Here is a 25996-nt window from a genome sequence, read left to right on the forward strand (position 1 = left end):
GCTTGCGCACACCCACATATTCTCTCTTTCTTTCTGAAAAAAAAAAAAAAAAAAAAAAAAAAAAAAAAAAAAAAAAAAAAAAAAAAAAGGAAGTGAAGTGACCGCCAGTCAGAGGCGAAAAGAATGAAAAAGAGAAAGAAAAACTCATCTAAGCCCGAAGAGAAGAAGCATCGCAACCCCTCTCAACCCCCTACCTCCCTTCTCCTCCTGTCGCATTCCTGCACAAACAAATCCCCACCACGACAGGGCGCAGTGCCATGTGCAACTCCACCTTACTGCGTCCGATAGAACTTCTTGTACAGCAGATGCAGCAGCAGGTTGACGTTGAGGCGCAGGCAGCCCTCGAAGAGGGTCATGAACTGGTGGGTCTCGAACTGGGCCTGCAGCAGGTCCTCGATGGGCACGAGCGCGCTGGCGCCGGGCATCTGGATGTGGCCGCGGCTGCCCTCGATGCTGAAGACGCCGACCTCGTCGCACGAGATGGTCAGGTTGATCTGGCCCCAGTCGCGCTCGGGGATGCCCTGCCACGAGACGACGACGCCCTTGTCCGACAGCGCGCGCGCGCTGTACTTGTACGACCCGAACTTGGGCACGCGCCCCGAGCGCTCCAGCTCGCGCTGGTGGTTGTACTGCTTCGTGAACGGGAGGAGGAACCGTTTCTTGCTGTGCCATGGGAACCGATGGTTAGCTGGGAAAAAAACAACCGGCAGATGCGGTCGCTGGAAGAGCTAGCTCACCCTTTCTTGTTTTGCAGCGTCGCCATCGCCTGCTCAATGTAGTCGTCGTAACTCTTGCGCTGCTGCTCCAGGTACTTAGCCTTTTCGTGCAGGTTGGCTAGCGTCAGACGGACGCCCTCGAGCTCCCGCTGCCTCTGCACCCTCCGCCGGCTCTTTGTGCGGATGTCGAGAGCGATCGCATTGAGAATGTCCTGGTAGTGGTTGTGTCGCGAGATGCGGCCCATCTGCTCCAATTTCAAGACGTTCTCCAGAGCTATCCTCTTCAGATCGTGATAGGACATCCTGGTCACGTCCACCATGTTCGCGTCCGAGTAGGCGCCGCGGGTGTTCGAGCCGCTGGCGAAGTCCTCCCGTAACAACATGGCCCACTTGTGCTCGTCCTCCGGTGTGATGGGCTTGACAAGAATCTCCAAGAGGTTGGCGCCGGTCTGCACGCGAATAATGTACAGAATGCATCGCTTTGTCTCCATGAAGAGCGCCTTGACGTCTGCATCGGGGTCCTCGAGATCGTGCAACTTAGGTGTCAGGAACAACTGGATATCCGACGAGCCAGCTGCCGTCATCTCGCTTTCGTTATGTTTTGCACTGCCGAGGTCCTGCATGATCTCGCGCAACATGTCGTCTCTGCTCAGGCTGAGGTGCGGCAACTCCGAGGCGATGAGGCTGTGGATGGCGAAGATGTCCGTCATTTTGATGTACAAGGTTGGCTTGTTCTTGGCGTAGAGGTCATTGAACTCGTCAATGTCGAAGGTGCTCTCGGCGTCGGGCACGGCGATGAGGTTCTCCGTGAGCTGCGCCAGGCGCTCAATAGACTCCGCGACGAAAGCATTGAGAGGCTGAAGGTAGATGTTGTCTCCGCCGAACTGCCTTCCGGACGCGATCTGGCCGAGGACTTTCGCCACCTCTCCCAGGTTGCGCTTTTGAAGCGGGCTCAGTTGCTTGTCTATCACGCCAACGTTCTCAGGCTTCGTCACGGCTGGCTGGAGGTAAGACTTCCAGAGCCAGTTTGCGACTACCTGCAGGAGGCGCTGCCGGGGTTCTCGCTGGAACCGCTGGCAGAGCGCGTCGAAGGTCTGCCGGCACACGAATCGGAGGCCGTAGGGCATGCGAGGGAGGAGGTCCTCCAGAGCTACCAGGAACTGGTCGCAGATCTCCCGGAGATCACGCAAATGATCAATGAAGACTGCCTTCGTCTCCGGATCTTTGATAGCGAGCTCTCGCGGAATGTCCAGCGGGCGGCTGCTTGGGCGGCCTGTCCTTAGCTCCTCGTTGTTGATGGCGGACCGGTAGATCTGCATAGGGTCGCTCTCCAAATCCAGCTCGTCGTCTTCGATGATGTTGTCCCGGATCAGAGGCCCAAGCAGGTCCCTGAGAAATTTCCTGTCTCGTGGGGATCTGGTGTAGTTGTGGAGAAGCCTGGTCCAGAAGAAATTGCCGCGAAGGTAGTCCTGGAGGGTGTTGGAAGCGTCCACTTCCTCCCGGATTGACCTCCCAATCAGCTTCAGAAGATAATATTCTTCTCTGCGCTTTTGCGCGTAGCCAAAGAGACCCATCATGAGGTGCTCAATCCGCTTGCACTCCTTTTCGGCAGTTCCTTGCTCACGCAGGCGCCTGAAGAGCCTGGCCAAATACTGGGGCTGTGTCTGGAGCGCAAAGAAGAGCTGCTGGTAGGATTCCAGCTTCTTCCTGGAGCCCTTATTCAGGGCCTTGAGATCGAACTGGTTGACGCTGGCGATGGAGCTGTTGGCGAGAAGGTTGCTGGCATGCCCGCCGAAGTTGTGCTGGTGTTTCACAACCTCGTCGAGAGTGATCTTGTTCTTGACGAGGAGGGCGATCTTGATGTCCAGCTGGTCAATGTAGAGCTCCAGCATCTCGTTTTGCCGGACCTGCTGAACCACCGTCTTGCGCAGCCGCTCAAACTCGACCTCTTCGTTGAAGTCGAAGTCGCTGTCGTTCAGCAGATGCACGAAGTTCTTGACAGCATTGACTGGCGGGTTCTTGCCAGATGTGAGGCTCTTGTACGCCTGGCCTTGGAGCTTGGCACGGACGAAGCTCTGAATCTTGACCACCTTCTGCATGTTCTCGTTGTAGTGGCGCTTCTTTGCCTCGAACCTTGCTCGGACAATGAAGGCCTTCGCTGCGGCCTGGATCTCGCCGATGGATTCTTCGTTCTCCTCGAGCTCGTCGAGGACTCTGGCAACACTGTCGCGAAGAAGCATCGCCCTAGCGAGTGACTGTAACGCAGAAACCTCCTCCGCACCGGTGTGGAGCTCGTTGAGAAAGGCTTGGTGTTGCTGCCGGTAGAGGAAGCCGCGGATGCGGGATTGCAGTTCGATGATCGAGGCCTCCTGTGCATCGAGCCCATCGAGAAGATTTGACACCCGGTTCCGTTCCAGCATGGCCCTGATCGCGGACTGGAGGGCCACGATTTCGTCCTCCGCATGAGCCAGACCCTCGAGCTTTTCTGATATCTCCCTGCGCACGGCGGCTGCCCTGATGTGCGCCTGAAGGACACCTAGGCTTGGCGAATGCTGTCCCAGTTCTGCCTTGAGCATGCCGACACTGCCTCTAGCAAGGTTCCCGCGGCAAGCAGCCTGCAGTGACTTCCACACGGGACCCAGACTCTCGAGTGCTTCCCTCTGCAGTGCGACCTGATTTCGTGTCAGCACGGCCTTGGCTGCGGCCTGCAGGCAAGCGATGATGCTAGCCTGCGACTCCAGTTCTGCCCGGTCCTCTTCAAGCCGCTTCCTCAGCAGCAACCCGCGAACGGCGGCCTGCAGCCCGGAGACAGGGGCAGCCATGTGCTTCACTTCCTGCTCCTGAGTAATCATTTTTTTCCGCAACAAAAAGCCGCGGAAGGTAGCTTGGATATCGCGAATGGGACCGGCGACTACCATCAACTGAGAACGCTGCTCTCGTACCTCGTTGCGAGCCTTGCGTGCCCGCACAAGACTCTGGAGCTTCAGAATGTCTCCTTCCACACTCTTCCAGACATGCTGGGTCCATGCCTGCCGACGGCGCACGAGAAAGCCGCGTGCGGCGCTTTGAAGTCGGATGGCGAAGCGTCTCATCTGGAGCCGATAGCCCATGATTTGGCGCGTGAAGTCACCCCGGACACGAGCTTGGAGGTCGACCAGCCAATCCTCGGAATCCCAAAGGTGCTGCATAATCTGGCCGAGCTGCATTCGAAGTACGGCGCCACGTATTTGGGCCTGCAATTCGACCACACCTGCTTCATTCTCGGCAAGCTCCCTGTCGATCCGCTCTTCCTCGGTCTCCTCGGGCTCGGGGGGCTCCTCGACCCCAAAGTCAGCTCCCATGTTGCCGAAGCTAGGCATGTTCGCGCCGAGCTTATCGAGACCCTTCTGCGTCGCTTCCAGCTCATGGTGCTCAAACTCCAGCTGCCCAACGAGGTTTCCGATACGAAAGCCCACTATGCCCTTCCGGTAAAGGAGCCAACTCAAGGCGTGGATGCAATGGATGACCTTGGGTATATTCTTCTTCTCGTATAGGTCGATAAGCTCGAATCGAAACAGGTCCGGGAGTTCAACTTCGTCCAGGTAACGGAAGAAAATGGCGATATTGTCCGAATGCCGATATTGGAGGCGCGGATGGCGGAAGATTTTGAACCGGCGGTGGGGATTTAAGGCCTCGACCACCTCCGCAAGGGTGACGCCGTCTCGCAAGGTCTCTTCCAGCTCCACAATGGGCGGGATCGTGCGCTGGATAACGTCCTCGATCCACTCCTTGGCTTCGCCAATATGGCAAAGGTACTCGTACGCCTGGAGGAACTGGCGCTGCTTATCCATCCAGTTCCGACCCTCCCAGCCGTACCCGCCGGTCCGCTGCGCCGGGCGGTTGGCCCCAGCTCCGTCGGTGCGTTGCAGTCTGCGACGGCCTCGAAGACCGACGACCTCCTGGGCTGAAGAGGTGATAGAGAATTCCTCGGCAGAGCCCGATTGCGCGAGCTTCGACAAGGTGCGCAGCTGGTTAGTCGAGGAACGGCCGAGTCTCTCGAGATCGGGCGTGGAGAGAGGAGCAGTGTGTGCGTGGACCAGTGACGGCGGGATGGGGTCGCTGCCGCGACGCACGGAGTCGGAGCGCGTCAAGACCATCGAGGTTGGACGTGCCGCAGGCGAGTGCCGGGGCGGGGTAGGCGGCGTCGGCGGAGGCGGCGATGTCTGTGCATGGTCGGCAATAGAGAGCTTCCCGATGTCAACACTGTGGCCGCGGTCATGGCGAGCGGGAACGCGGGGTGGTGTCGTCGGTCGGGGGAGCGGAGGTAGCGGTCGGAGAGACTGCCGAGCAGCGTGGTAGATGTTCTCGTGTACGGACTTGGAGGGATGGCTTTGCAATGACGAGCTGGGAGGCGGGGTGCGGCGGGGGACTTCACTCAGCCCGCGCTTGTGGCCATAAGTGGAATAGATGCTGGCGGGCGAGGATGACATGGAACCCCGACTGAACTCGAATGCGCCGGACGACGTGCTAGAATAACCCGAGGATGCCGATGAAGATGCATTTGAGGGCTGACGGGAGACGGCGTAGTCGGCAGTTTGCGATTGCCGCAGCGGATGCGGCCGATAGGATGATGACATCTCAATGTAGGGTCGAGCGGCTGCACGACGGTCGACAACAACATTAGGTCTCGGGTCGCGCGGTTTTGCGGGTGTTTTCTGGGGCGAACCTGCAGCGCCGTGGTGTCTTGAGCAACCGTCACGGCAAGGAACGAAGCAGGAATTTTGATCGATCGAGACGTGACCAGGGCCGCCCGGGCAAGTCCGCAAAGCTTGGAGGGGAGGTTGGAATAGTCGTGAAATAGCAATGCCCCGCGCTTACCGGCTCTCCCCGCACACGCCAGCGCGCAGCGCAAATGAAAGTAAAAGATCACAAAAAGCTGTTGCAGAAATGCAAAATGGAAGTCAAAAGTCGGAATGGCAATGCCTTCACTTTGCCCAAGCCATCAGCAGCACATGCATCGCAACAGAGCTGGAGTGACCAGGGTGTGCCGGCAGTTTACGCAGTGCGGAAGCTACGTAACGTTCAGTGAGTGGTTGGCTTCTCGAGCAGCCCGCTCTGTCTTGTTTACATGCCCAGGCGATTCCCCAGCAACCGGCTATGCCCCGCAGTCACCTTCCCCCCCGGCCCGGTCTGCGCTGGCCCCACCTACCCGAGTCCGCACGCTCTGGCCCCCAATCCCCCCACCAGGATGCTGGACTGCGACCTACCAGGTTTTCGCGACCCCATTAAAAAGACCTCACACTTTCATTAGAAGGACCACACACGTAGTGTAGGTCCGTGCACCCACCACCAAAATGGTGCCTCGACCAATCACCAAACGGCCAAGCTGATATAACATAACTAGTCACATGACCTTCAATCGATAAGGAGGTTTTCGGCAATTGGCATACACTCCCGCTAGCTAGCACGTGAGAGGCAGCGCACCGCTAACGTTGCGTACCGCCAACGGTACAGCAGTTGGCAGAACCCCCGCTTTAGCGCTCGTGTTTACTGTCATCCTATGCTATGGCTAGCGACTTTGGTGAGCCTGTAGGCTTGTATTCGGCTTTGCAAATGCCTTCTCTCTGCAGTTTTTGTCGCGACATGTTAGCTTGGCGGCGTGGTGGTGGTCGCGGCAAGATTTGGGTGGTGCGCACAGACCACTGCAGGCTGTTTGGTCCTTCTAATGAAAGTGTTGGTCCTTTTAATGGGGTCGAGGTTTTCGCACACTAACACCGAGGGCAAGCGCCACAGCCCTGTCGACTGACAGACAGTGCGAGCGGGCTGTCAAGAGCCCACCGCCCACTGCTGCCCCGCAATCGGAACCTGCCTCGTCTGGCATAAAAAAATTTCGAGGCCAACTCCAAAATTCTTCCTTGTCCTTTCTCTTGGGGGGGAACAGTCGGCCGATCTAGCCAAAGCACTCTGTCGCTGTCTCCCCCCGCGCCAACACCCGTCTTCCATCTTCTCTGGATCCGCTGGCTCGGTTTAGTTGCATTTGAATCCTTTGTTGATTGCGCAGAAATGCCGGCGACAAATGGTCTCAACGCCAACGAGGGCATCCTCGACTACCGGAAGGCGGTCGAGGTGCTCTCGGAGTACGAGAGCCGCGATGGTCTCAGCATCAGCGAGCTCATGGACACCAAGGTCCGTGGCGGCTTAACGTACAATGATTTCTTGCTGCTCCCGGGCTACATCGGCTTCCCCGCCTCTGCCGTCACCCTTGACTCGCCCATCACCAAGAAGATCACGCTCAAGACGCCCTTCGTGTCTTCGCCCATGGACACCGTCACCGAGCATGAAATGGCGATCCACATGGCGCTCCAGGGCGGTCTCGGCGTGATCCACCACAACTGCTCTCCCGACGCCCAGGCCGACATGGTGCGGAAGGTCAAGCGGTACGAAAACGGCTTCATCTTGGATCCCGTCGTGATCAAGCGGGATACGACCGTTGGCGAGGCCAAGGCTCTGAAGGAGAAGTGGGGTTTTGGTGGTTTCCCCGTGACAGGTCAGTTGGCTCCCCTTCTCGCCCACTTCGCCTTCCCCTTGGCTGCTATGATTACAACAAACCTATCAATAACTTTCGTTCCACCGTATCGACCTATGTGTCATGGGGACTGTATCACTGAAAATTATGATTGCTGCTTCATCACATTTGAAATGTCTCAGTTTGCAGGTCCTTCTGGGGAATGTGCTAACTGATGCCCTGTAGAGACCGGCAAGCTGGGCTCCAAGCTCCTCGGCATCGTCACGAACCGGGACATCCAGTTTGAGGACGACCTCGATCAGCCCGTGTCCAACGTCATGGTCACCGATCTCATCACCGCCCCGGCCGGAGTCACGCTGCTCGAAGCGAACAAGATTCTTGCAAATTCCAAGAAGGGCAAGCTCCCGATCGTTGACCAGGAGGGAAACCTCGTCTCGATGATCTCGCGTTCCGACTTGACCAAGAATTTGCACTTCCCGCTGGCTTCCAAGGCGCCGGACTCGAAGCAGCTGATATGCGCCGCCGCCATCGGCACCCGACCCGAGGACAAAGTCCGTCTTGCGAAGCTGGTTGATGCTGGCCTGGACATTGTCGTTCTCGACAGCAGCCAAGGCAACAGCATATACCAGATCGAGATGATCAAGTGGATCAAGCAGGAGTACCCCAATCTCGAGGTCATTGGCGGGAACGTCGTGACCAGAGAGCAGGCTGCTGCCCTGATCGCCGCTGGTGTGGACGGTCTTCGGATTGGCATGGGTAGCGGCAGTGCCTGTATCACCCAGGAGGTCATGGCGGTCGGCCGTCCTCAGGCCACAGCCGTCTACAACGTGTGCTCCTTCGCCTCCAAGTTCGGCGTGCCCTGCATCGCCGATGGCGGGATCCAGAACGTTGGCCACATCGTCAAGGGTCTTGCACTGGGCGCGTCGACCGTCATGATGGGGGGGCTGCTGGCTGGAACTACCGAGTCCCCCGGCACGTCGTTCGTGTCCAGGGAGGGCAAGCTCGTCAAGGCCTACCGTGGCATGGGCAGCATCGACGCCATGCAGGACAAGAAGGCTGGCGGTGGCGGCAAGGACAGCCAAAAGAGCAATGCTGGCACTGCTCGCTATTTCTCGGAAGGTGACAGCGTCCTGGTTGCCCAGGGCGTCTCTGGCGCGGTGGCCCACAGAGGGTAAGCTTCTACGATTGCATCCTCCACCCCTCAGCAATCATTCTTGGCATGCTAATTTTTCGCCAGATCTGTCACCAAGTTCGTTCCTTACCTCGTGGCCGGTCTCAAGCACTCGTTGCAGGACTGCGGTATGACCAGCCTGAAGGAGCTTCACGAATGTGTGGCGAATGGCACGGTGAGGTTTGAGGTCCGCACCGCCAGCGCCCAGATGGAGGGCAACGTAAACATGGAGTCGTATGAGAAGAAGCTGTATGCTTAAATGGCCCGGTGAGGTAGAAGTGACGGAAAAGAGATGGACGCTAAGGCGGCCGAAGAACTCATGGGAATGAATGGGAATGGTTGCTACGGAGTTTACGGGATTAGGACCGGTGCTGACCATGCTGTTGATGTTCTTGTGGAATGAGTAGGCCACATAACTAAATCCTCACACTCTGTGAGTCAGCATGATTAAGTGCAACGGTGCCAGGTCATACGAGCAGCGGGCGTCTTCGATTCTATCGTAACTTTTGTCTATCACACACTCAAAGTCGGCAATGCCGTATATAAAAGTAGTTCATGAACCTCACGCGGCGTGATACGCCTCAGATCACACTCTACATTCCGGCATTTTATTCTTGCAACCCGAACCCGCTGCCTTAGTTCTCCAATGCGCTGGCAGGGAGCGTCGCAACCTTCTCCTTGAAGAGCTTGTGGGCGCGGGCCCAAACCGGCGAGTTCTGCCAGTCGTTGAGGGTCAGCAGCGACGGGAGGAGGTCGCCTGGATCAGCTTGGGTCAGCAGCACGTCCTTGCCTTGTACAATTGTAATCTTTTTTGGGCGGAAGGTGGGGGGCGGGGATGGGCAGTAAATACGTACGGCTGAACGCCTCGGATGCCTCACGCGGCAGCAGCGACGGCAGGTGATCGATGGAGATGACCGAGAGCGGCGGGCCGCTCTGCAGGCCGTCGACGGGGACAGTCGGCTTGTCGAATGTGGTGGCCACGCTGTAGATGGGCACCGGGGTGAAGGGGGAGGTGGTGTCCTGCAGGATACTCCGTCAGGAAGAGTTTGAACACTGGGGGGTTGCGGGTGGGGACATACGGCGGAGACGTCGCAGACGACGGTGAGCTTGCGGTCAGGCGTCTGGAGGGACTCCATGTTGACTTGGGGAGGTGTCAATAATAGGTTGAGCAGCGGCTTGGGGTTGGAAATGTCTCACCGAAGTTGGGGATCTTGCTGGTTAGGTAGATGCAGTTGATGAAGATGTCGCTGTCGGTGATCTCCTCTGTGCGAAATGGTCAGCCGGTGATGCAGATGCACACGACAGGAGCCTAATGAGGACGTACTGAAGGGCCCGCCCTTCGCCGTCTCGGCCATATCCCACTTGAGGATGTTCTCCTCGGGCAGTCCAGCCTTGCGCAAGGCGTCCACGGCCCCTGACCCACAGCGGCCGAGGGCGCCGATGACAATGACGCGAGGCAGGCGCCCAGCCTTCTTGGCACCCTCATCGAGCGCCTTCTTGACATCGGCGATCAGAGCACTCTCGTTGGGATAGCTCTCAACACCCGGGAATGGCTCGCTGTGGTTCAGCTGCCAGGCCCAAACCTCCAGGGCCAGGGCAGCGCCGGCAAAGCCAGCATGGAAGCCGAACGCCTAGGGGAGTGTCAGGAAGAGCCCGAAACGGGAGTACGGTTCCATGGCAAAGGAGGGCAAACTAACAGCAACGCGGCGACCACGGTCATCAACCAAAAACTCCAAATCCAGCAGAGTGCCGCCTCCACGGGGGAATCTGGCAAGTACCTTCTCCCAGCCGGCCTGCTGCTTGTCTAAACCACCATGTGTCAGAACGCAGCATCACCAGCACGCGGAGGAGGTAAATACATACAGCAGTGGGCGAATTGAACATGCACATGCTTGAGAGGGACTACCAAGACGTTAGCAAGCCGTGTACTCATAAGCCGCCTAAGCGTTCTTTTAGCTACTTGCAGTCCTTCTCCTCCAGCTCCTTCAGGCCGACGACGATGTGCTCCTTGGGAGCGTCAACCCAGGAGCCCTCGGGCACCAGCGTGGCGCCGACAGCCTCGAACTCGGCATCGTCGAATATCCTCTCGGGCGACCGCTCGACATTGACGACATAGCCGGCCTTGATCAGCTCGGCGGCGGTTGACGGCGTCAGGGCCGATCTGTGCTCGAGCGGCTTGGTCTCGCTGCGGAGGTGCAGCACGGTGGGGGCCATTGTGATGCAGTGTTCAGTCAATTGGCCGCCGGTGGTGGTTTTACGTGGCTCAGGAAGGAAAAAACCGCAAAATTTTGCGGTCTGAAGTCTGGCGAGTGCAAGATGGAGGGTCTTGGAGCGTGGGAAAGGAACCTGTTTGGGATGGATACCTATTTTCTTGCCATTGCGCCTGCTACAGGTTTGAGTCACCGCCCATCAGATTTCAAACGGGGAGTGCAGCGCCGAGAGCGGCGCGGACCCTGCCTGTCCCTTGCATCTGGGGAAGGGGAAAAATTTGGGGCAAAGCCGATGTTGGTTGCAGGTACCTGGACTCATGAGACGACCCAGAGCGGCGGTACCTCCACAGGAAACCCAAAGGCGTTGCATTGAATGTTAATCTGACTCGGCTCCTCCATCGATCGGAAAGTCCATGCGCAAGAAGCGGCTGTCATTTGCAAGACACATGCGGATAGTTTTGCCCGGTGTCTCAATTTTTGCTGCCGTTCCCGTTCAGGGCCAGTCGTTACGATTATTACTTACACTAGGCACCTTAGCTGTGCACAGCGTGCAATTACGGATTTTACTCCGCACGCAGTCCAGAGCATGGATGACCGACAGGGGTTGCGATATCTACACTACCTTACTGCACAGGATGTACCGCTCAGAACCTGACTACACTATTCCGTACACATCGTGGGATTAGCTAACGTTATTTACATGTCTCACCGATGGCTCTGCTACACTAGCCATTCCGGTCTTGAATGGTTGTGTGAGGTGGTAAAATCCTGAGCTGCCCCGTGCGGGGCAACAGCCACGATGGACGAATGCGAAGCCCGAAATGCACACCGCCCTTCATGTCCTGGCATGTTCCGGCAGAATCAAGGCCCCACTTTGCGGCAAGGTACCGATGGCCCCCGTCCCTCGGAGAGCAGAGAGACCCACTGTAACGTTCACTTGCAGTGCATGCGGGACTGCTGCCGGACTGGGGGGACTGGGGCTCGGTTGTTCGGCTGTTCGCGCCACGCAAAAGCGGCGTTGCGAGAGCGAATGGAGAGAGGAGCGGAGAGAGTTCCGGCGGTGGCTGCGATTTGCTGCGCATGGGAACCTTGAAGGTGCTTAGCGTTGAAGCCAAGGCTCCAGCTTAACGCTTAGCAACACTAGCACCCCGCCGGCCGCCGGGGGAAGGGGCTTGAAGGGAAGGAAGGAAGGAGCAGCTGCTGGAGCGCTGCTTTTCAACCGGGCACTTTTTCTGTTCCCAATGCCTAAACCTGGCTCCTCCTCCCGGCCGCAGCTCGCTCCCAGTCTCGGTTCAACAGCCCTCGCCGCACCTGTGACGGGCGCGAAGATGGCAGAGTCGGGCCCGACGTCTCCAGCAGATCGACAGCAGGCCAACGCGCTGCTTCGCCGGCTGCTGCCGGCGGATTCTGCTGCCCAGGATGCGAGCAACGGGCCGCCCGAGTCCGCTGGATCCCGCCCTCCTCCCACCGCCACTCCAGCGCCCCCCGTTCTCACTCGGAGAAAGAGGGGCCAGGCGACAACGGCAGCGTGCGGTGCCTGCCGGAAACGCAAGTCCAAGGTGAGATTCACTCGGAGGCTCGCACGGATTGGCGCACATAACTAGTTACTTGGATTCTGGCTTTCTGACCATGGCTGGATGGATGCTTGCGCGCAGTGCGACGGCAGGCGTCCGACCTGTTCCATCTGCCGTGACCGGGGCACCGTCTGCGAGTTCGACACCCATGCGGCCGAGACGCACACCCAGGCACTCAAGCGCAAGTACAACGAACTGAAGAGCCAGAAGTCGGCCTTCGAGCAGGTCTACGAGGTGCTGCGGTCGAGGTCCGACGAGGAGGCCGAGGAGGTCTACCGCCGGATCCGGAGGGGCGCCGATGCTTCCTCCATCCTGCGCCATGTCAACTATGGCGACCTCCTCGTCCAGCTTGCTGTCGTTCCCGAGGCGCGGTATCGGTACGAGTTCCCCTACCTCCCGGACATGCCGCCCTTCCTGCGCCGCCCCGACAACGCCTACCTGGACTCGGAGGTCTACGAGTGTGCGCTCCGCGGCCCGCCCGCCCCAGCGACCCAACACGAGCCTGAGGGTGTCAGTGCCGTCGGCGGTGCGGTGGCGCGGGACCCCTACCTGAAGCCTTACCTCGCCACCACCGTCGTGCACCCTTGGCTGGACTCGGTGAAGCCTTCCAAGTGGACGAATGTCAGCACTGATGATGTCCTGATGCGGAAAATCCTGCACGACTATCTGCTGTTTGACTATGACTCGTTTACCTTTTTCCAAAAGGACTTCTTCCTGGAGGACATGGCTACCGAGAACCATCGCTTCTGCTCCGAGCTCCTTGTCAACGCCGTGCTATGCATAGGATCCGTGAGTTTCCGCCGTGCCCGCCTGGCTTCTGTTCTGCTGGCTGATGTTCGAAGTTCTGCCACCGCGGCCTACAAGGGCGCGCTGAGTTCTGGAATCCGAAGAACATCGGATACCAGTTCCTTGCCGAAGCAAAACGGCTCTTTGAGACCGAATCGGAATTTGAAGCACCGCTCCGAGTCCCCGGCGACCCAGATTGGGAGCGCAAACAGAGGGAGTGGGAGCAGCGACGGCTCATGACCATACAGGCTGCTCTCCTTATTAACTTGGCCTACAACCTCAACGGCTCCGATAAGATAGGCTGGCGGTACACCAGCAGAGCATTGGAGATGGCCAACGATGTGCAACTCCTAGGGCCTGCACTGGAGCACTACGGGCCCGAGATGCAGCGCGCGAGAGCGTACACGGCGTGGGGGTTATTCTGCTGGCAAATGTAGGTTTTGACGCCTTCCCATGAAAATGGTTCAGTGTTGCTCACTCGCAGGGAACTGCAGTCTCGTGTGCTACCATTACTTGCAACCACCCCTGATTAGAGAACCGCCCCAGATACCTCTCCCCGATCCCTTGCAAGATCCGCAGTGGTACGGAGAGCTCTGGGTGAAGTATCCCATGAGCCAGTCGCTGTGGCCGACGTTCCATGGGCTCCTCTTCAAGGCCAAAGCTGAATTCTGGTCCATCGTCAACGAAATCGCGTTGCTCAGCTTCTCCCGGCGCCGCTCGCCGGCCAGGCTGCCGGTCGACCAAATTCTCCGCTTCTATAACCGGCTGAGCACATGGCTGCACAACCTCCCGGAACCTCTAACACCGAAGCAGGCTGTGTTGCCGCAGCACTTGAAGCTGCACATGCACTACAACAACGTGGTGTTCGACCTCGTCACGCCCATCCTGGGCCACGGAGCGATCGCTGTGGGACAGTCGGGCCAGACTCCGCGCGACATATACATGGAGGCCGTCACCAATTTTGAGACCGTCATCCGCCTCTATTACCTGCGCCACAGTTTCGAGGCTGCTGACAGCTTCCTCCTCCATTTTCTCGGCTTACTCAACCACATGACCATGACCGCGATAGAAACAAGCAAGGGCTCGTCCTTTCTCGAGTCCCGCCGGTCGACCTTGCTACTTCTCAGCAAAGGGATACACGATCAGAGTCGGTCGTTCTTCGTGGCGTCGGCGATCCTCCGTCTGCAGCTAAGCGCGATGCGGCCCGAAGACGTTGGGCTGCTGCGACAGTTCGTCAAGCTCGAAGAGGATCAGCTGATGCTCGGCTCGCTTGAGCAGGCGCTGCACACCAACTGGCCCGTATACGAAATTGGGCTCGAAGCGAAGGCAGTCATGCGCGAGCAGGGAAGGATGCTGGCAAACAGCCTGGCATCTCTCACCTTGCAGCCCAGCAACCCGCCCACCCCTTCTCATTCTCCAACCTAGCTGTTGACTTTGAATTTTTTTTCTCCCTCCCTTTTTTTTTTTTTTCCCCGGGGGCTCGAAGGCCTTCGGGATCCATCCGAACAATACCAGGTTTTGGAGGTGTCTTAGGGCGTATGGAGGCCAGCGTCCTTTTGTACGTTCTTAGGTCATCCCGCGGTGTATGAACTGTTTTCTGGTTGGCATACCAAGCAGCTGTCTGCCCCGGGATCCGACCAACCCTGTCACCCGGCCACCCAGAACCTCTCGGACGGGCTGCGGCCCCAGATGACGAGGTTCCACTCAAAGCAGCGCCCCCATCACTGACTCGAAGCGGGACGTGCCAGATGGAGGACGAATTTGCGCCGGGTCGATCAGGAACTTTGCAAGGCACTACCATGCGATTGTGGGGCTATTGATGGAGGGCAGAGCCTCGATGGATTATAACCGCTTTTTCGAAGGGCACGGAACATCAAGAGTGGGCATGGCAACGCCAAGCTCGCCACAGGAGACGACTTTTCATTCCGAAGCCTGACCATGAGTGAAAGTTCGAAGGATACGGCGCTGAGGGCGGTGCACTCGACGGCACAGGACGCGGTTCGGAGTCGATTCCTCGGCCTGGGAAGGCAATGCGAATGGTGGGCGAAGCGGATATCTCTTGGACACCAGGGGTTTTCACTCTACGACTGGCACACGAAACATCAGTGTTCAGTACATCCTTGGTTGGTGTTTACGTTGGCGACTTGAAGAGGAGTGTTTTCTCTCATGCTTCACTCGTCAGAGTCAGTTGGTTCCATGAGTACATGAAATGATCAATGGCGCAGCTACGACATGCACGGGCTCAGTTGCGATGGCGGATGTATTGTTCCAAACAGGACAGGTATCTGAGAAGAGACTATCTGATTCAAGCAACAACATACTATACACCCTCGATTGTCGTCGCGTCCTTTCCACATCACACCATACGCACATCACATCGTCATCATACCCATCAGGTGGTCATCGTATACGTAACGTCTTCAACCGCTGCTATAACACGACATAACACATCCCAACTCGCACGCCGCCTCACGGCAGCCGCAGCTCCTCCCGGCCACTCACCTCCACGACCGACTCCCTCCCCTCCCACAGATACCGCACAGTCAACACCTTGGTCCTCCCCGGCGCGGGATCCCAAAAACCCAGCAACCTGCTCTTGCGCACGCCCCGCGGAATGACCAGCCGGCCACGGCCACCTCCTCCATCTCCACCACCTCCTCCTCCACCATCGCCCGTGCCGCCACCGCCGCCGTCGTGGTGGTCCCGATCATCCTCTTGACTGTAATCGACCAGCGCGGCAACGGCGATGCTCACGTCCGCCACCTCCTCCGGCGGCGCCCCGCGCACGCCGTACTTGGCGCTCTGCACCACCAGCCCGCCGCGCGCGCGCCCCGCCGCCTGCGCCGGCTCGACACCCGTCGCCAGCACCGCCGTCAGCGAGTCGGCTTCGGCGCGGAGGCGCGCGATGGTCGCCGCTTGGTGGTGCTTTTGCTTGTCCTCTTGTCGGTTGTTGTTGTTGTTGTTGTTGTTGTTGTTGTTGTTGTTGTTGTTGTTGTTGTTGTTGTTGTTGTTGTTGTTGTTGTTGTTGTTGTTGTTGGTGGTGGTGGTGGTGGTGGTGCCGGGGGTGGTGGTCGTGGTTTTGGTTGACCGGCGGCCGTGCCGGCGCTGGCGGTAGAGATGCCAGGCCGCCAGGGCGGCGAAGGGGAGGACGGTGGTCCAGAAGAGGAGCTTGGTGCTGGTGGTCGTCGTGCCGACCAGTCGGGCTCGGTGGGCGGCGAGTAACAGCGGGAGGCTGATTCTCTGGCCGAGGCGCGACCAGTACAGCGAGAGGTGCAGGTTGCTCGGCGAGAGGGCGAGCTCGAGACCGGCCTTGGAGAAGCGGCCGATTCGTTTGAGTGCGCGGAAGGCGATGAAGAAGTCGTGGCTGGTGGTGCCGGCCAGCTCGACCTCTGCGCGGAAACCGGGCTTGTGGCGGCGCGCGGGTTTGGAAGTGGGCGAGGAGGAGAAGAGGTCCCTGCCGTAGCGGAGGTAGGCAGCTGCGCTTCCCGGGGTAAGACCTGTCGATACGGTCCAGGAGCCGGGCTTGTTCTCGTCAACGTCGCAGTCCAATGCCGTCAGGCCCCTTTCACGAGGCTTGGTGAGGGCTTGTCCGGACTGCAAGCCTAGATCGTGCCGGCCAAAGGCATAGCCAACCTCGACGGTTGGAGGGTTCCGGAAGACGTCGATGACCGGCGCAAAGGCCCCGGAGATCTTCGCAAACCGGGAGAGATCTTGGCATTCTTTGGAAGTCCAAAAGTTCCAATCGCCGCCGTCGGCGACAAGAAAAGCCGTGCCAGGGCCGACTCGTTGGTGGACGGCCAACCCCACGCTGGGAGCTGAACCACCCCTCCGTGTGAGTATCTTCTGGGCAGAGACCTCGACGCTGAGAGGCTCATCGCTGGCTGGAAGATTGAAGGAGTGCGCTATTCTCGTAGTCGTCGACAGCTGAGGAAGCAGCTCCAGCTCCTGCTCGACAACAAGGTCAGGGACGCCTCCCGGACGCCCATTTTCTCGCCCACAGAGCTCCTCTCGAAGGTGTACGTGCAGCACAGGAAGAAAACGGGACGCCAACAGCTGCTCCATGCGCCTCGGCCCATGGATTGAAGGGCCCGGGGGCTGGTAGCGGTCAAGGAGCAGCGGGGCCAGCTTGAATGGTTCATCCAGCAGTCCATGTGCCGACCCAGTGATGGTTACTGTCGGATCGGATAAGTGGAAGGCCGGCCCAGCTTGAACACCGGACGCCGCTCTGGGGGCGAGCTCCTCGAACAGTAACGCAGTTCTCTCCAAAACCCCACGTAGAGCCGGCACACTTGTGGTGGCCGACTTACGGAGGGAGAAGTCCAAGAACCCCGGCCCTGAGCCATGCCGCCGCGAACCCAGTTGCGGTGCGACCAAAGATGTGGCATCTACTCGCAAGCCGAGGTCGGTACCTGCTCTGGATTCCCGTTGCGTCAGGAGGAGGTACTGCTCTTGGAGCCGGCCCTCGTAGCTGCCATTTCTTTCTGGCCCGGAACACTCGCCGTCGTCCTCAACGGCAACAGCTTCATCGCAATCCGAGTCCGGCTCGTCGTCGGCCACTGACAGATCATAGCCCAGTCTCCGGGATGGCTCCACCAAGGTCTCAAAGGCGGCCTGGGCGAGGCCGAGGTGGAAGGCCGCTGTGCTTTGCAGACTCGGTGGCTGCCTGTCGACCGCCAGGACCTGGATGACGCGGCGTGCGGCGCGGTGGACCTGCTCGGGGGATAGTGCCGGTCCCCTCGGCAAGCACAGCAGCTCGTAGCAGTCGCGGTAGACGGCGCTGCCGTCGGAGAAAGGGGCCACCTCGGTCTCGAGGACGACGGTGTCATCGAGTTCATCGCCGCGAAGGGCCTCGGACGCCAGCGTGGAGCGTTCCAGAACCGAGGACGCGTCGTCGAAGCCAAACTCGTACTCACGCTTGGTCACGGCGAAGTGCTCGCGCAGTGAATAGCGTGACTCGGCGGGGCGCAGCCGATGGGATGAGTCCGAGCTGTATCCGGAGTAAGCCCCGGGCCTGGACCAAATGGAAGCGCCGTCATCCACAGCAGCTGACGGGACACGCCGCGATCGTGGGTCCATCTTCTATCCCGCGGGGCATCAAAAGGACGGAATGGAGATGAAGGAAGCGCACGGCGACGACGCCGTCACCTGAGCACCATGTCATTAAAAGCGTCGCATAACATTGATGGACAGGGGTATGGGCAGGGTTCTACGCGGTTGTTGATGCAACCCTCCGGGTTAAACAAGAGTTAGTCAACCGTATGTACACTAGAAACAGCGTGTTTTAGGTGAGGGGTCCATGAAACTTGGAGCAATATCTGTGCTAACTATCCGTCCCTAGGTACACATATGGCAGTGAACATGTGCTGGAGCATACAACAGTGGACCACCAAATCGTCCAGACACTCAATCGCTGGAACTTGGTGAGAACTGAAATTAGTACTGCTCCTTGAAGCACCCGCGAGAATGAGATGGATTTACTTGAATTCAAGCTCTTTTGCTCTCCTGCCTCCTGGCACCGCCCGGGTACTTATACGTGACTTCAACTCCTGTATTTCCTTTGTGTCTCTCCGTCGTCTCAAGTATTCAACGGCCTGACGGTAATCCGAGTATGATATGGATGCTTATCCGCTAACTACTCACCCGGTGTGCCGAACCGGTTCCCTTCGTCTCACCAAGCCGACAACACTGGCCGAATCTATGTGCCACGCCGGGACTCATTAAGCTACCGCACGGCGTCTAAACGGCGGGCCAAAGCGAGCTTGAGCAGGTCTCCGAGAAAGGACTCAAAGAAGTTCTCGGAGCCGATGACGGTGTTGCATCACGTCGGGCCAGGGGCAATGAAGGTCCCGCGTTCAAACCCAGCAAATGTTAATCACTTATACTAGCTGGGGTCCACAACGGGATCTGCTCCGGTGCCATGGACATGGAATTCGCTGCCCACATTCCCGGTCGGGCTGGGGCCGCTCGCACGGCAATTGTTGTGTTAGTATCCCATGGAGATGGTGATATACTGTGTAGTGTACGGGGGTGATAGTGTAGTGTGTACGGAAGCTCCTACCAAAAGAATCCGCTTACCGCCTTCAAAACGGCAGGCAGAATTAGCCGGTATTTACATTGACATACAGATCCTTCCTTCCCCTATCCCGTCCCCTCAATCTACATCTTTTTCATCATCATCATCATCCTCCTCAATACTAGGTAGAACGACCTTGAACCTCTTCAGCAAATATTTTCTACGCGGGCTTAAGCGCTTTCTCTCAAGCTAGTCCTCTAGCTTAAAAATAAGTAGGTCGAAGCGCTTACTAGCATTGAACCCGAGACTTTGAACAGCCTAGCCAATAGCTCTTGTTCAGAGCTTCGATCTTATATCCTCCTTTCGCCTCTCGCGCCCCCCTCCCCCCCCCCCCCTCTCCCCCTAAATATCCTTGACAAACGTATTTGTAGTACTGTTAAAGCATTGAATAGCTTCTTTTCTATTTGAGTAGTTGGATCTAGGGGATCATGAGATTCAGAAATTCAGGAGATGGATTCCGCGGGGTTGGTCAGTGCAGAGTGTATTACCATACTATGGCTTACAGGCTTGGCATTGGAGGCGGTGAGCGGATTCATTTGGTAGGAGCTTCCGTATTTGGAGTCCTTACTACCCATATATCTTGGCGATCTCACCACATGATCTTTCGGTGCTGGCAGTGTCAATATCTATCTTAAGTTATCTAGCGTCTCACTGGTCTTGATTCCTACGTGAAGCTATTCACCAGATTCTGACGGCCGCGTCGGGGCGCTACTACGAGTCGGTGCGCCAGGCGCTCCATCCCGGCCTGGGCTTCAACCAGAGCGCCCGCCCAGCTCGACAGCTTCTACAGCCTCTACCTCGTGCCAGGTGCGGCGCACTGCGGGCCCAACCTCGGCAGCAGATTTCGCAATGGGAAAATGTAAATGGAAACTCGCAGCAGCCACAGTAAGGCTAATATTAGAGAATGAGACGATGGACTCGAGACGGCTGAATAGTGCTTCAAGAGTCTCGAGATAGGTAATTGATGCTAAAGAAAGGCAGCTAGCTGTCTGGAGAATAAAAGAAATAAGGCTGAGGGGGTAAAGAGCAAATCGAGAAAGCCCTCTCTAAAAGCAACCTCTCTGTCTTCCTGCAGTGGTGTTCGAAGAAATTCAGGGAATGTTTCGCACTGGCCGAGGCGAGAGTTGGGCCCGATAAGCTTTGTTATCGGCGAGAAACGAGGCCTGCTGTGGAGATCACTTGCTGGAATCCCGGTCCAAGCAGAAGGCGCTGGGGCTGGAGGCGCAAACTCGGCTTGGCGGCGCTCAAAAAAAGATGCTGCCCACTGCGCGTGCCCCTCACTGAGTGGCTCTGCTAACATCCTAGGCTGGCCCTCCTGCACACGACTCCAACACAGAGCACCACCTAACCTGCAGCAAACGTTGACTCCTCACCAACCGGTCGGGCGCACCCACGCGCCAACGTCGCAACCATGGCTCGAGTTTACGCCGACGTCAACCAGAACATGCCGCGTAGTTACTGGGACTACGACAGCGTTAACATCGGTCAGTCGCCTCGCACGCTGCGCGCTTGCGCCGGGCCCCCGTCCAGCCCCCCCTTCTCGAAGAGTTGCGCAATACTGACAGGTTCCCGGTTGCCGCAGGCTGGGGCGTCCTGGAAAACTACGAGGTCGTGAGGAAGATCGGTTCGTCTCTCCATCCATCCAATCCCCTGATCCATTCCGGCTGACCTGTCCCCGTCCCCGCCTTGCGCCAGGCCGCGGCAAGTACTCGGAGGTCTTCGAAGGCATCAACGTGGTCAACTACCAGAAATGCGTCATCAAGGTGCTCAAGCCCGTCAAGAAGAAAAAGATAAAGCGCGAGATCAAGATCCTGCAGAACTTGGCTGGTGGGCCGAATATCGTGGCCTTGCTCGACGTCGTCAGAGACCCGCAGAGTAAGACTCCGTCGCTCATCTTCGAATACGTCAACAATACCGACTTCCGCACCCTCTATCCCAAGTTCGACGACATCGATGTCCGCTACTACATGTACGAGCTCCTCAAGGCCCTCGACTTTTGCCACAGCAAAGGCATCATGCACCGCGACGTCAAGCCTCATAACGTTATGATCGATCATGAGAACAGGAAGGCATGTCCGCTCCCCCGTGTGCTCCCGCTGCTGCGCGCCGGTTCCCCTTCGTTCTTGCTGACCCCCACAACAGTTGCGCCTTATCGACTGGGGCTTGGCCGAGTTTTACCACCCGGGCACCGAGTACAACGTCCGTGTGGCGTCGCGCTACTTCAAGGGTCCGGAGCTGCTGGTCGACTTCCAGGAGTACGACTACAGCCTGGACATGTGGAGTCTCGGCGCCATGTTCGCCTCCATGATCTTCCGCAAGGAGCCCTTCTTCCACGGCAACAGCAACGCCGACCAGCTCGTCAAGATCGCCAAGGTGCTCGGCACCGACGACCTGTTCGACTACTTGGACAAGTACGAGATAGAGCTCGACGCCCAGTACGACGATATCCTCGGCCGCTTCCAGAAGAAGCCGTGGCACAGCTTCGTCAATTCCGACAACCAGCGCTTTGTCAGCAACGAGGCCATCGACTTCCTCGACAAGCTGCTGCGCTACGACCACGCGGTACGTGTTGTGTAGCCTGGTGTCTAACCCGTACCGCCCCTATCCTTCGTAACAGTTCCTGACTGATGATCTCTTTCCCCTTCCACAGGAACGCCTTACCGCAAAGGAAGCCATGGCCCACCCGTACTTTGCCCCAATCCGCGACGAGGCAACCCTGCAACAATACCTGGCCGGCGGCAGCAGCAGCCATTCTTGAGCCGCGCAAACGGGGCAGTATGCGGGCGACACTGTCCTTGCGTTTCTGTGATGCCTCATCATCCTCGCGCATCGATCGGCACTGGCATTAAACATCCCCTCATCAGCCTCAGCCTCCCGTCGGGGGCGCCTGGATTCCGAACGGAGCCTTGCCCCGATCTGAGTCTGCGTTCTTCGGGAGGCGAGGTTCTTCTGCACGCCTTTTTTCTCCGGGGACGCGCCCGAGTCCCCCCTCACTCATCACACCCGCGCCGTCGTCGTCGTCGCACGGGATGGAACAGCGACATGGAGGATCAGCGTGGTCTCAGCACGGGGTTGCCGTTATAATCGAAGTTTAGGTGCTCCTTATCCTGGCGGAAAGGGGGAATTCAGAGCGGGTGGCGTTGACTAGTCAACTTAACTTGCATTTGGTGGACCGGTGGGGGGGAGTTGTTAGGGTGTCGAGTTTGTTTGGTTTACGGGTCAGTCTGGTGTCAACGGTTCTAAGCGATGGAAGGAAGCAAGCTGGGCACCTCACTACTGGTTGTTTGTCAATGGGGATTCAGTAGTTAAGCATGTTGCAAAGGGTGTGTCTTCATGTTGTTGCGCTGGGGGTTACAGGGGGACGAGCCATGGCATGAGTCCTGACAGAACTCGTGGATAAGCGGGTGGTTTTTTGTTCATCTGTTCCCAACTCCCAATCTTCTTCGCTGGGGCTCTCACGCCTTATGTCGGTTTCTGCTCGCCCGCATGGAAGCCCTGCCACCCCGCCCACTGGGAAAAGGGCACCTGGCCGCTTGGGGCGAGTCTTGCGTACTGTGTAAGCTTCGAAACATCGCATCCACAAGCCAAGAGGGCCTTAATCTCCTGTTCCGCCCCCTCCCTCCCAGTTTTCCCGTAAAGCAGCCTCGGCCCCTTCCCACTGGGGATATGCAAAGCAATGCAAAGCATCGGTCTCTCTCTCTCTCCTCATCCTTAGTTGAAACGACAATCCCCCTTCTCTTCCGACTGTCCCCCTTCTCCTCCGAGTGTCCTTCTTGTTAAACCTACAAACAAGAAAAGCAGAAATCCCGCTCGCACCTGAACCCGTCCTCGCCGCACCGGCGCATCGTGCCCCCGGGCGTCTGGACCAGGTCCGATTCCAGCCGGCCCGACGCCGGCGTCCCGGCTTGCAGCACCGCCGCCTCTCCGCTGCCAGGACCGCGACCGCGACCGCCAGCCTCCAATGCCAACTGGAGGCCCTTCGCCCCCCGTCGTTTCTTAGTCGGGGTGCGGAAACTCGCGCCGTCAGCACCGTCAGCAGCAGGAATTCCGTTCGAAACCGAGCCGCGAGCGACGGCTCGTTGGAGCTTGAGTTTTGAAGAGGTCGATGGCTTGCTACTGCTCCCCGTCGGCGCTACCAGGCCCAGGCGGACGTGATGGGCTGCGGGCGTGGAGCGGACGGTGGTGCTGCCTGGGCCCGAGGCGGGGCGGATGGGGCTGAGGATGGAGAGCTCGTCCTCTTCGTCGTCGTTATCGGGGAGGAGGGAGAGGATGCCTTTTCGTTTCGTTGATGTTGTTGTTGTGGCTGATCCTGGCACTGGGTTGGGTTTGGAGGGTCGGTGACGGGGGGTCTTTACGGGGGTGCGAGGGCCTGAGCGGGGTGCATGTTGTTTGGACGCGGAGGGGGATGGGCGGACGGTTGAGGGTTTGGATGTCGGGTCGGTCAGGGTTGGAGACGGCGCTTCGGTGTGCGCTCCCGAGACTTCTCCACGGGCGTCATGGTCAGAGTGTGGACCCAAGGTTAATGCTGGTGATTCAGTCGCTTGATGGGGACAGTTCTCTGGGTGAGCGGCGGGCGATGTCTGGGCTATCTCTTGCTTTGCTGACCGGCCCCAAGCATTCCTTTCGTGGGCATCTGCTTCACGAGGCGGTTTGGTTGGAGTGTTCTGGAGTGCAGTCTTGCTCAACCTCTTTGACTTCCTAGTCTCAGACGAAGGTGCCTTCGCTCTGTTGGTTCCTGCCGTCGTCCGCTGCGTGCTTGCAGTCGATGGGCCTGAACTTGGGGCAGCAATCACGAGTTCCTCCGCCTGGGAAGTCGGTCGCCGCAATCTCCTCGACCGCTCTGTCGCTCCGACAGGTGCAGGCCTCTTTGCGTCGTTTTGTTGTTCGAGTGTTCTGGCCGCCGGATCTGCATATGCTCCTTCGGGGTTATTCTCGCGATGGTCAACAACATCGTCCAGGTGAAGGCTTAATGTTGGCGACTCAGCTCGGGGAACAGCCGAATCATCAGGTTTTTGGACTCGCTTGTCTACGGTCCGTTCCCGCTCCCGGCTCGCCACCTTCGTATCCAGGTTCTGACATCGTTCGCGGAGCACCCCAGCTTCCGTGCTGGAGACATCCAGCGGTTTGTTTGGCTTGCAATGCAGTGTTCTTCGTTTTGGTAATGCCGGTTCTTCTTCGTCCGAAAAGGCGTATGTCGGATCGACAATGTTTCTCGAGAACTCTTCCACTGCTACTGTCGCCCCAGCCTGATCAATCTTCTCAGGTGCTGTACTTGCAGCTGGAACTGCCTTGGACGATCCCTGGGTTTCGAGAATCGCAAGAACTGAATTACCGCTGGATTCGTCCGGGACACTCCCCCGAGGCGGCGGGGAACTCGATTCACTCGGTTCCGGGGTGAGAGCTTGGAAAGAACGGGCGTCTTGCGGGTTCTTTGCGCGTAGTTCGACTCGAAGAGTCTGATTGCGCGGCTTTCTCGTATGTTTTCTTGGCCCATCGGAGAGGTTGATGTAGACATCAAGATCCTCGGAGTCCGGTACGGTTTCTCGTAGATTTGGGTGGGGAGTGAAGTCCACCGCTTCGCTCCTTTGTGGTACGACCTTCCTAGTAACCTCTTTTGTGGCAGTGTCGAAGCCAGAGGTACGGCGTGCGGGCCCAGTCGTATTAGTTTGCTTCGGCGCGATAGAGGTCACAGTCTTCCCAGCCAGACCTGTTGCACCAAAATTTGGGGAAGTCCTCCGCGGGTTTGTACTGTCTGGTCTCGCATCGGGCGTGCTCTTCGAGACCTTCTGCTTTGGGACAGCTGGGGCCTTGGCACCCTTTTCCTCCTTTCTGTCTGGTTTTGTCCCACTCTGCTTATGAGTTTGTGCCGGTATCCCCTTCTTCTTCTTGGACGGGGCTTGCTCAGGAGCATGTCGTGCCAGAAGAAGCTTTTTCTTGATGGCGGGCGTCTCGGAGCTGCCATTGTCCTTGGTCGCGGAGGGACGCAAGAAAATGTCGTCCTCATCGCCGGTATCTTGGCCGCGGGCAGCGCTCAGCGACAGACGTGCCACCTTCTTGCGGACCGAAGGCGTGGCTTCTCCGGTGAGCATGCGATGTCCGACGAACGTCGACGGCAACTCAGGGGTCCTCCATGTGGGGTCCGTCGCCGCCATGGACATCGGGGTGCCGTACTGCATTGGAAAGCCTCCGAACGGCATCTGGCCCGGGTACCCCATGGTGGGAAGCATTGGGGGCAGTCCCATGAGCGAATGGGATGCAGACCATGCTCCTCTCGCGAAGTGGGAGGGCCCCATGCCTAAAGGCACCATGGGCAGCGCGTTGTGCCCAAGTTGGCTGAGCCGGTTTTCAGCCTTGCCCCTCAACATCCTCTCCTCCTCATTCAGAGACCCAGCCTCAGACGCCCCATCCCCGCTGTCTGCACTGTCCTCGCCCTCAGCGGAGCCACCCAGCTGCGCATTCTTCAGCGACTGGATATGCCCGTTGTCGACCACGATCTCGCCCGTTCTCAGGTCGATCTCGTCTCCGACGCCCGTGAAATCTTTCTCGTACTTCTCGAAAATGCGCTCAAAGGCCGACTTCAGCTTGAAGGCGGCGAATGCGCGCGACCGCTCGAGCTGGACGGCGGGATCGCGTCGCGCGTTGACTTCTTCCGGCTGCTCGTTCAGTTCGTCGGCTTCCGGGTCGTCCTCGAACGGAGCCGGGCCGAATCGCGGGCGCTTGGACGGCGGCTCCATGACGCGTGCATGGTCGTCTTGGGCTGGGCTGAGCTATGAATGCTGGTAGTCGAGAAGCCCGCGCTTCAATATCATTATTCCATAGGTACTTCCTACGCGTCTGCTGAATTGGTCCCCGGCACTGTTCCTCGGGATTGGTTCTCAGGGTGGATCCCCAGGCCTGTGAGTGGTTGAACTGCAGCTACCTTAGCGGTTGCTACAGTGCGGCGCCCGCCCCTCAGAACCAC

The 25996-nt window shown here is 58.3% G+C and overlaps 7 protein-coding genes across 7 annotated transcripts; 3 read left to right on the top strand and 4 right to left on the bottom strand.

The window, feature by feature from the left end:
• Nucleotides 1-74: 74 nt before the first annotated feature.
• On the bottom strand, nucleotides 75-5445 carry THITE_2113537 (uncharacterized protein). The gene is made up of 2 exons (XM_003652209.1): nucleotides 738-5445; nucleotides 75-663 (listed from the first exon to the last, which is right to left on the bottom strand). Exons 1-2 carry the CDS (start codon nucleotides 5330-5332, stop codon nucleotides 273-275), a joined length of 4986 nt encoding a protein of 1661 aa, XP_003652257.1. The 5' UTR covers nucleotides 5333-5445; the 3' UTR covers nucleotides 75-272.
• Nucleotides 5446-6579: 1134 nt separating this feature from the next.
• On the top strand, nucleotides 6580-8839 carry THITE_2113541 (uncharacterized protein). Its single transcript, XM_003652210.1, has 3 exons — nucleotides 6580-7242; nucleotides 7447-8392; nucleotides 8459-8839. The coding sequence occupies exons 1-3, from the start codon at nucleotides 6759-6761 to the stop codon at nucleotides 8649-8651; spliced, it is 1623 nt and encodes a 540-aa protein (XP_003652258.1). The 5' UTR covers nucleotides 6580-6758; the 3' UTR covers nucleotides 8652-8839.
• Nucleotides 8840-8899: 60 nt separating this feature from the next.
• THITE_2113543 (uncharacterized protein) lies at nucleotides 8900-10850 on the bottom strand. The gene is made up of 8 exons (XM_003652211.1): nucleotides 10357-10850; nucleotides 10256-10294; nucleotides 10090-10196; nucleotides 9717-10023; nucleotides 9590-9655; nucleotides 9472-9533; nucleotides 9247-9412; nucleotides 8900-9149 (listed from the first exon to the last, which is right to left on the bottom strand). The coding sequence occupies exons 1-8, from the start codon at nucleotides 10604-10606 to the stop codon at nucleotides 9028-9030; spliced, it is 1119 nt and encodes a 372-aa protein (XP_003652259.1). The 5' UTR covers nucleotides 10607-10850; the 3' UTR covers nucleotides 8900-9027.
• Nucleotides 10851-11930: 1080 nt separating this feature from the next.
• Nucleotides 11931-14387, top strand: THITE_2143583 (uncharacterized protein; the record flags this gene model as incomplete). Its single annotated transcript, XM_003652212.1, has 4 exons — nucleotides 11931-12161; nucleotides 12258-12965; nucleotides 13019-13395; nucleotides 13457-14387. The coding sequence occupies 4 exons, from the start codon at nucleotides 11931-11933 to the stop codon at nucleotides 14385-14387; spliced, it is 2247 nt and encodes a 748-aa protein (XP_003652260.1).
• Nucleotides 14388-15431: 1044 nt separating this feature from the next.
• Nucleotides 15432-18038, bottom strand: THITE_2143584 (uncharacterized protein; the record flags this gene model as incomplete). Its single annotated transcript, XM_003652213.1, has 3 exons — nucleotides 15432-15449; nucleotides 15717-17949; nucleotides 17980-18038. The coding sequence occupies 3 exons, from the start codon at nucleotides 18036-18038 to the stop codon at nucleotides 15432-15434; spliced, it is 2310 nt and encodes a 769-aa protein (XP_003652261.1).
• Nucleotides 18039-20326: 2288 nt separating this feature from the next.
• Nucleotides 20327-22116, top strand: THITE_2113548 (uncharacterized protein). The gene is made up of 5 exons (XM_003652214.1): nucleotides 20327-20519; nucleotides 20618-20659; nucleotides 20731-21104; nucleotides 21178-21597; nucleotides 21686-22116. Exons 1-5 carry the CDS (start codon nucleotides 20447-20449, stop codon nucleotides 21791-21793), a joined length of 1017 nt encoding a protein of 338 aa, XP_003652262.1. The 5' UTR covers nucleotides 20327-20446; the 3' UTR covers nucleotides 21794-22116.
• A 599-nt stretch (nucleotides 22117-22715) lies between these two features.
• THITE_2113553 (uncharacterized protein) lies at nucleotides 22716-25900 on the bottom strand. Its single transcript, XM_003652215.1, has one exon. It carries the CDS (start codon nucleotides 25767-25769, stop codon nucleotides 22818-22820), a length of 2952 nt encoding a protein of 983 aa, XP_003652263.1. The 5' UTR covers nucleotides 25770-25900; the 3' UTR covers nucleotides 22716-22817.
• Between the last annotated feature and the right edge of the window lie 96 nt (nucleotides 25901-25996).

Source organism: Thermothielavioides terrestris, chromosome 2 (genome assembly GCF_000226115.1).
Source record: "Thermothielavioides terrestris NRRL 8126 chromosome 2, complete sequence".
Taxonomy (NCBI): Eukaryota; Fungi; Ascomycota; class Sordariomycetes; order Sordariales; family Chaetomiaceae; genus Thermothielavioides; species Thermothielavioides terrestris.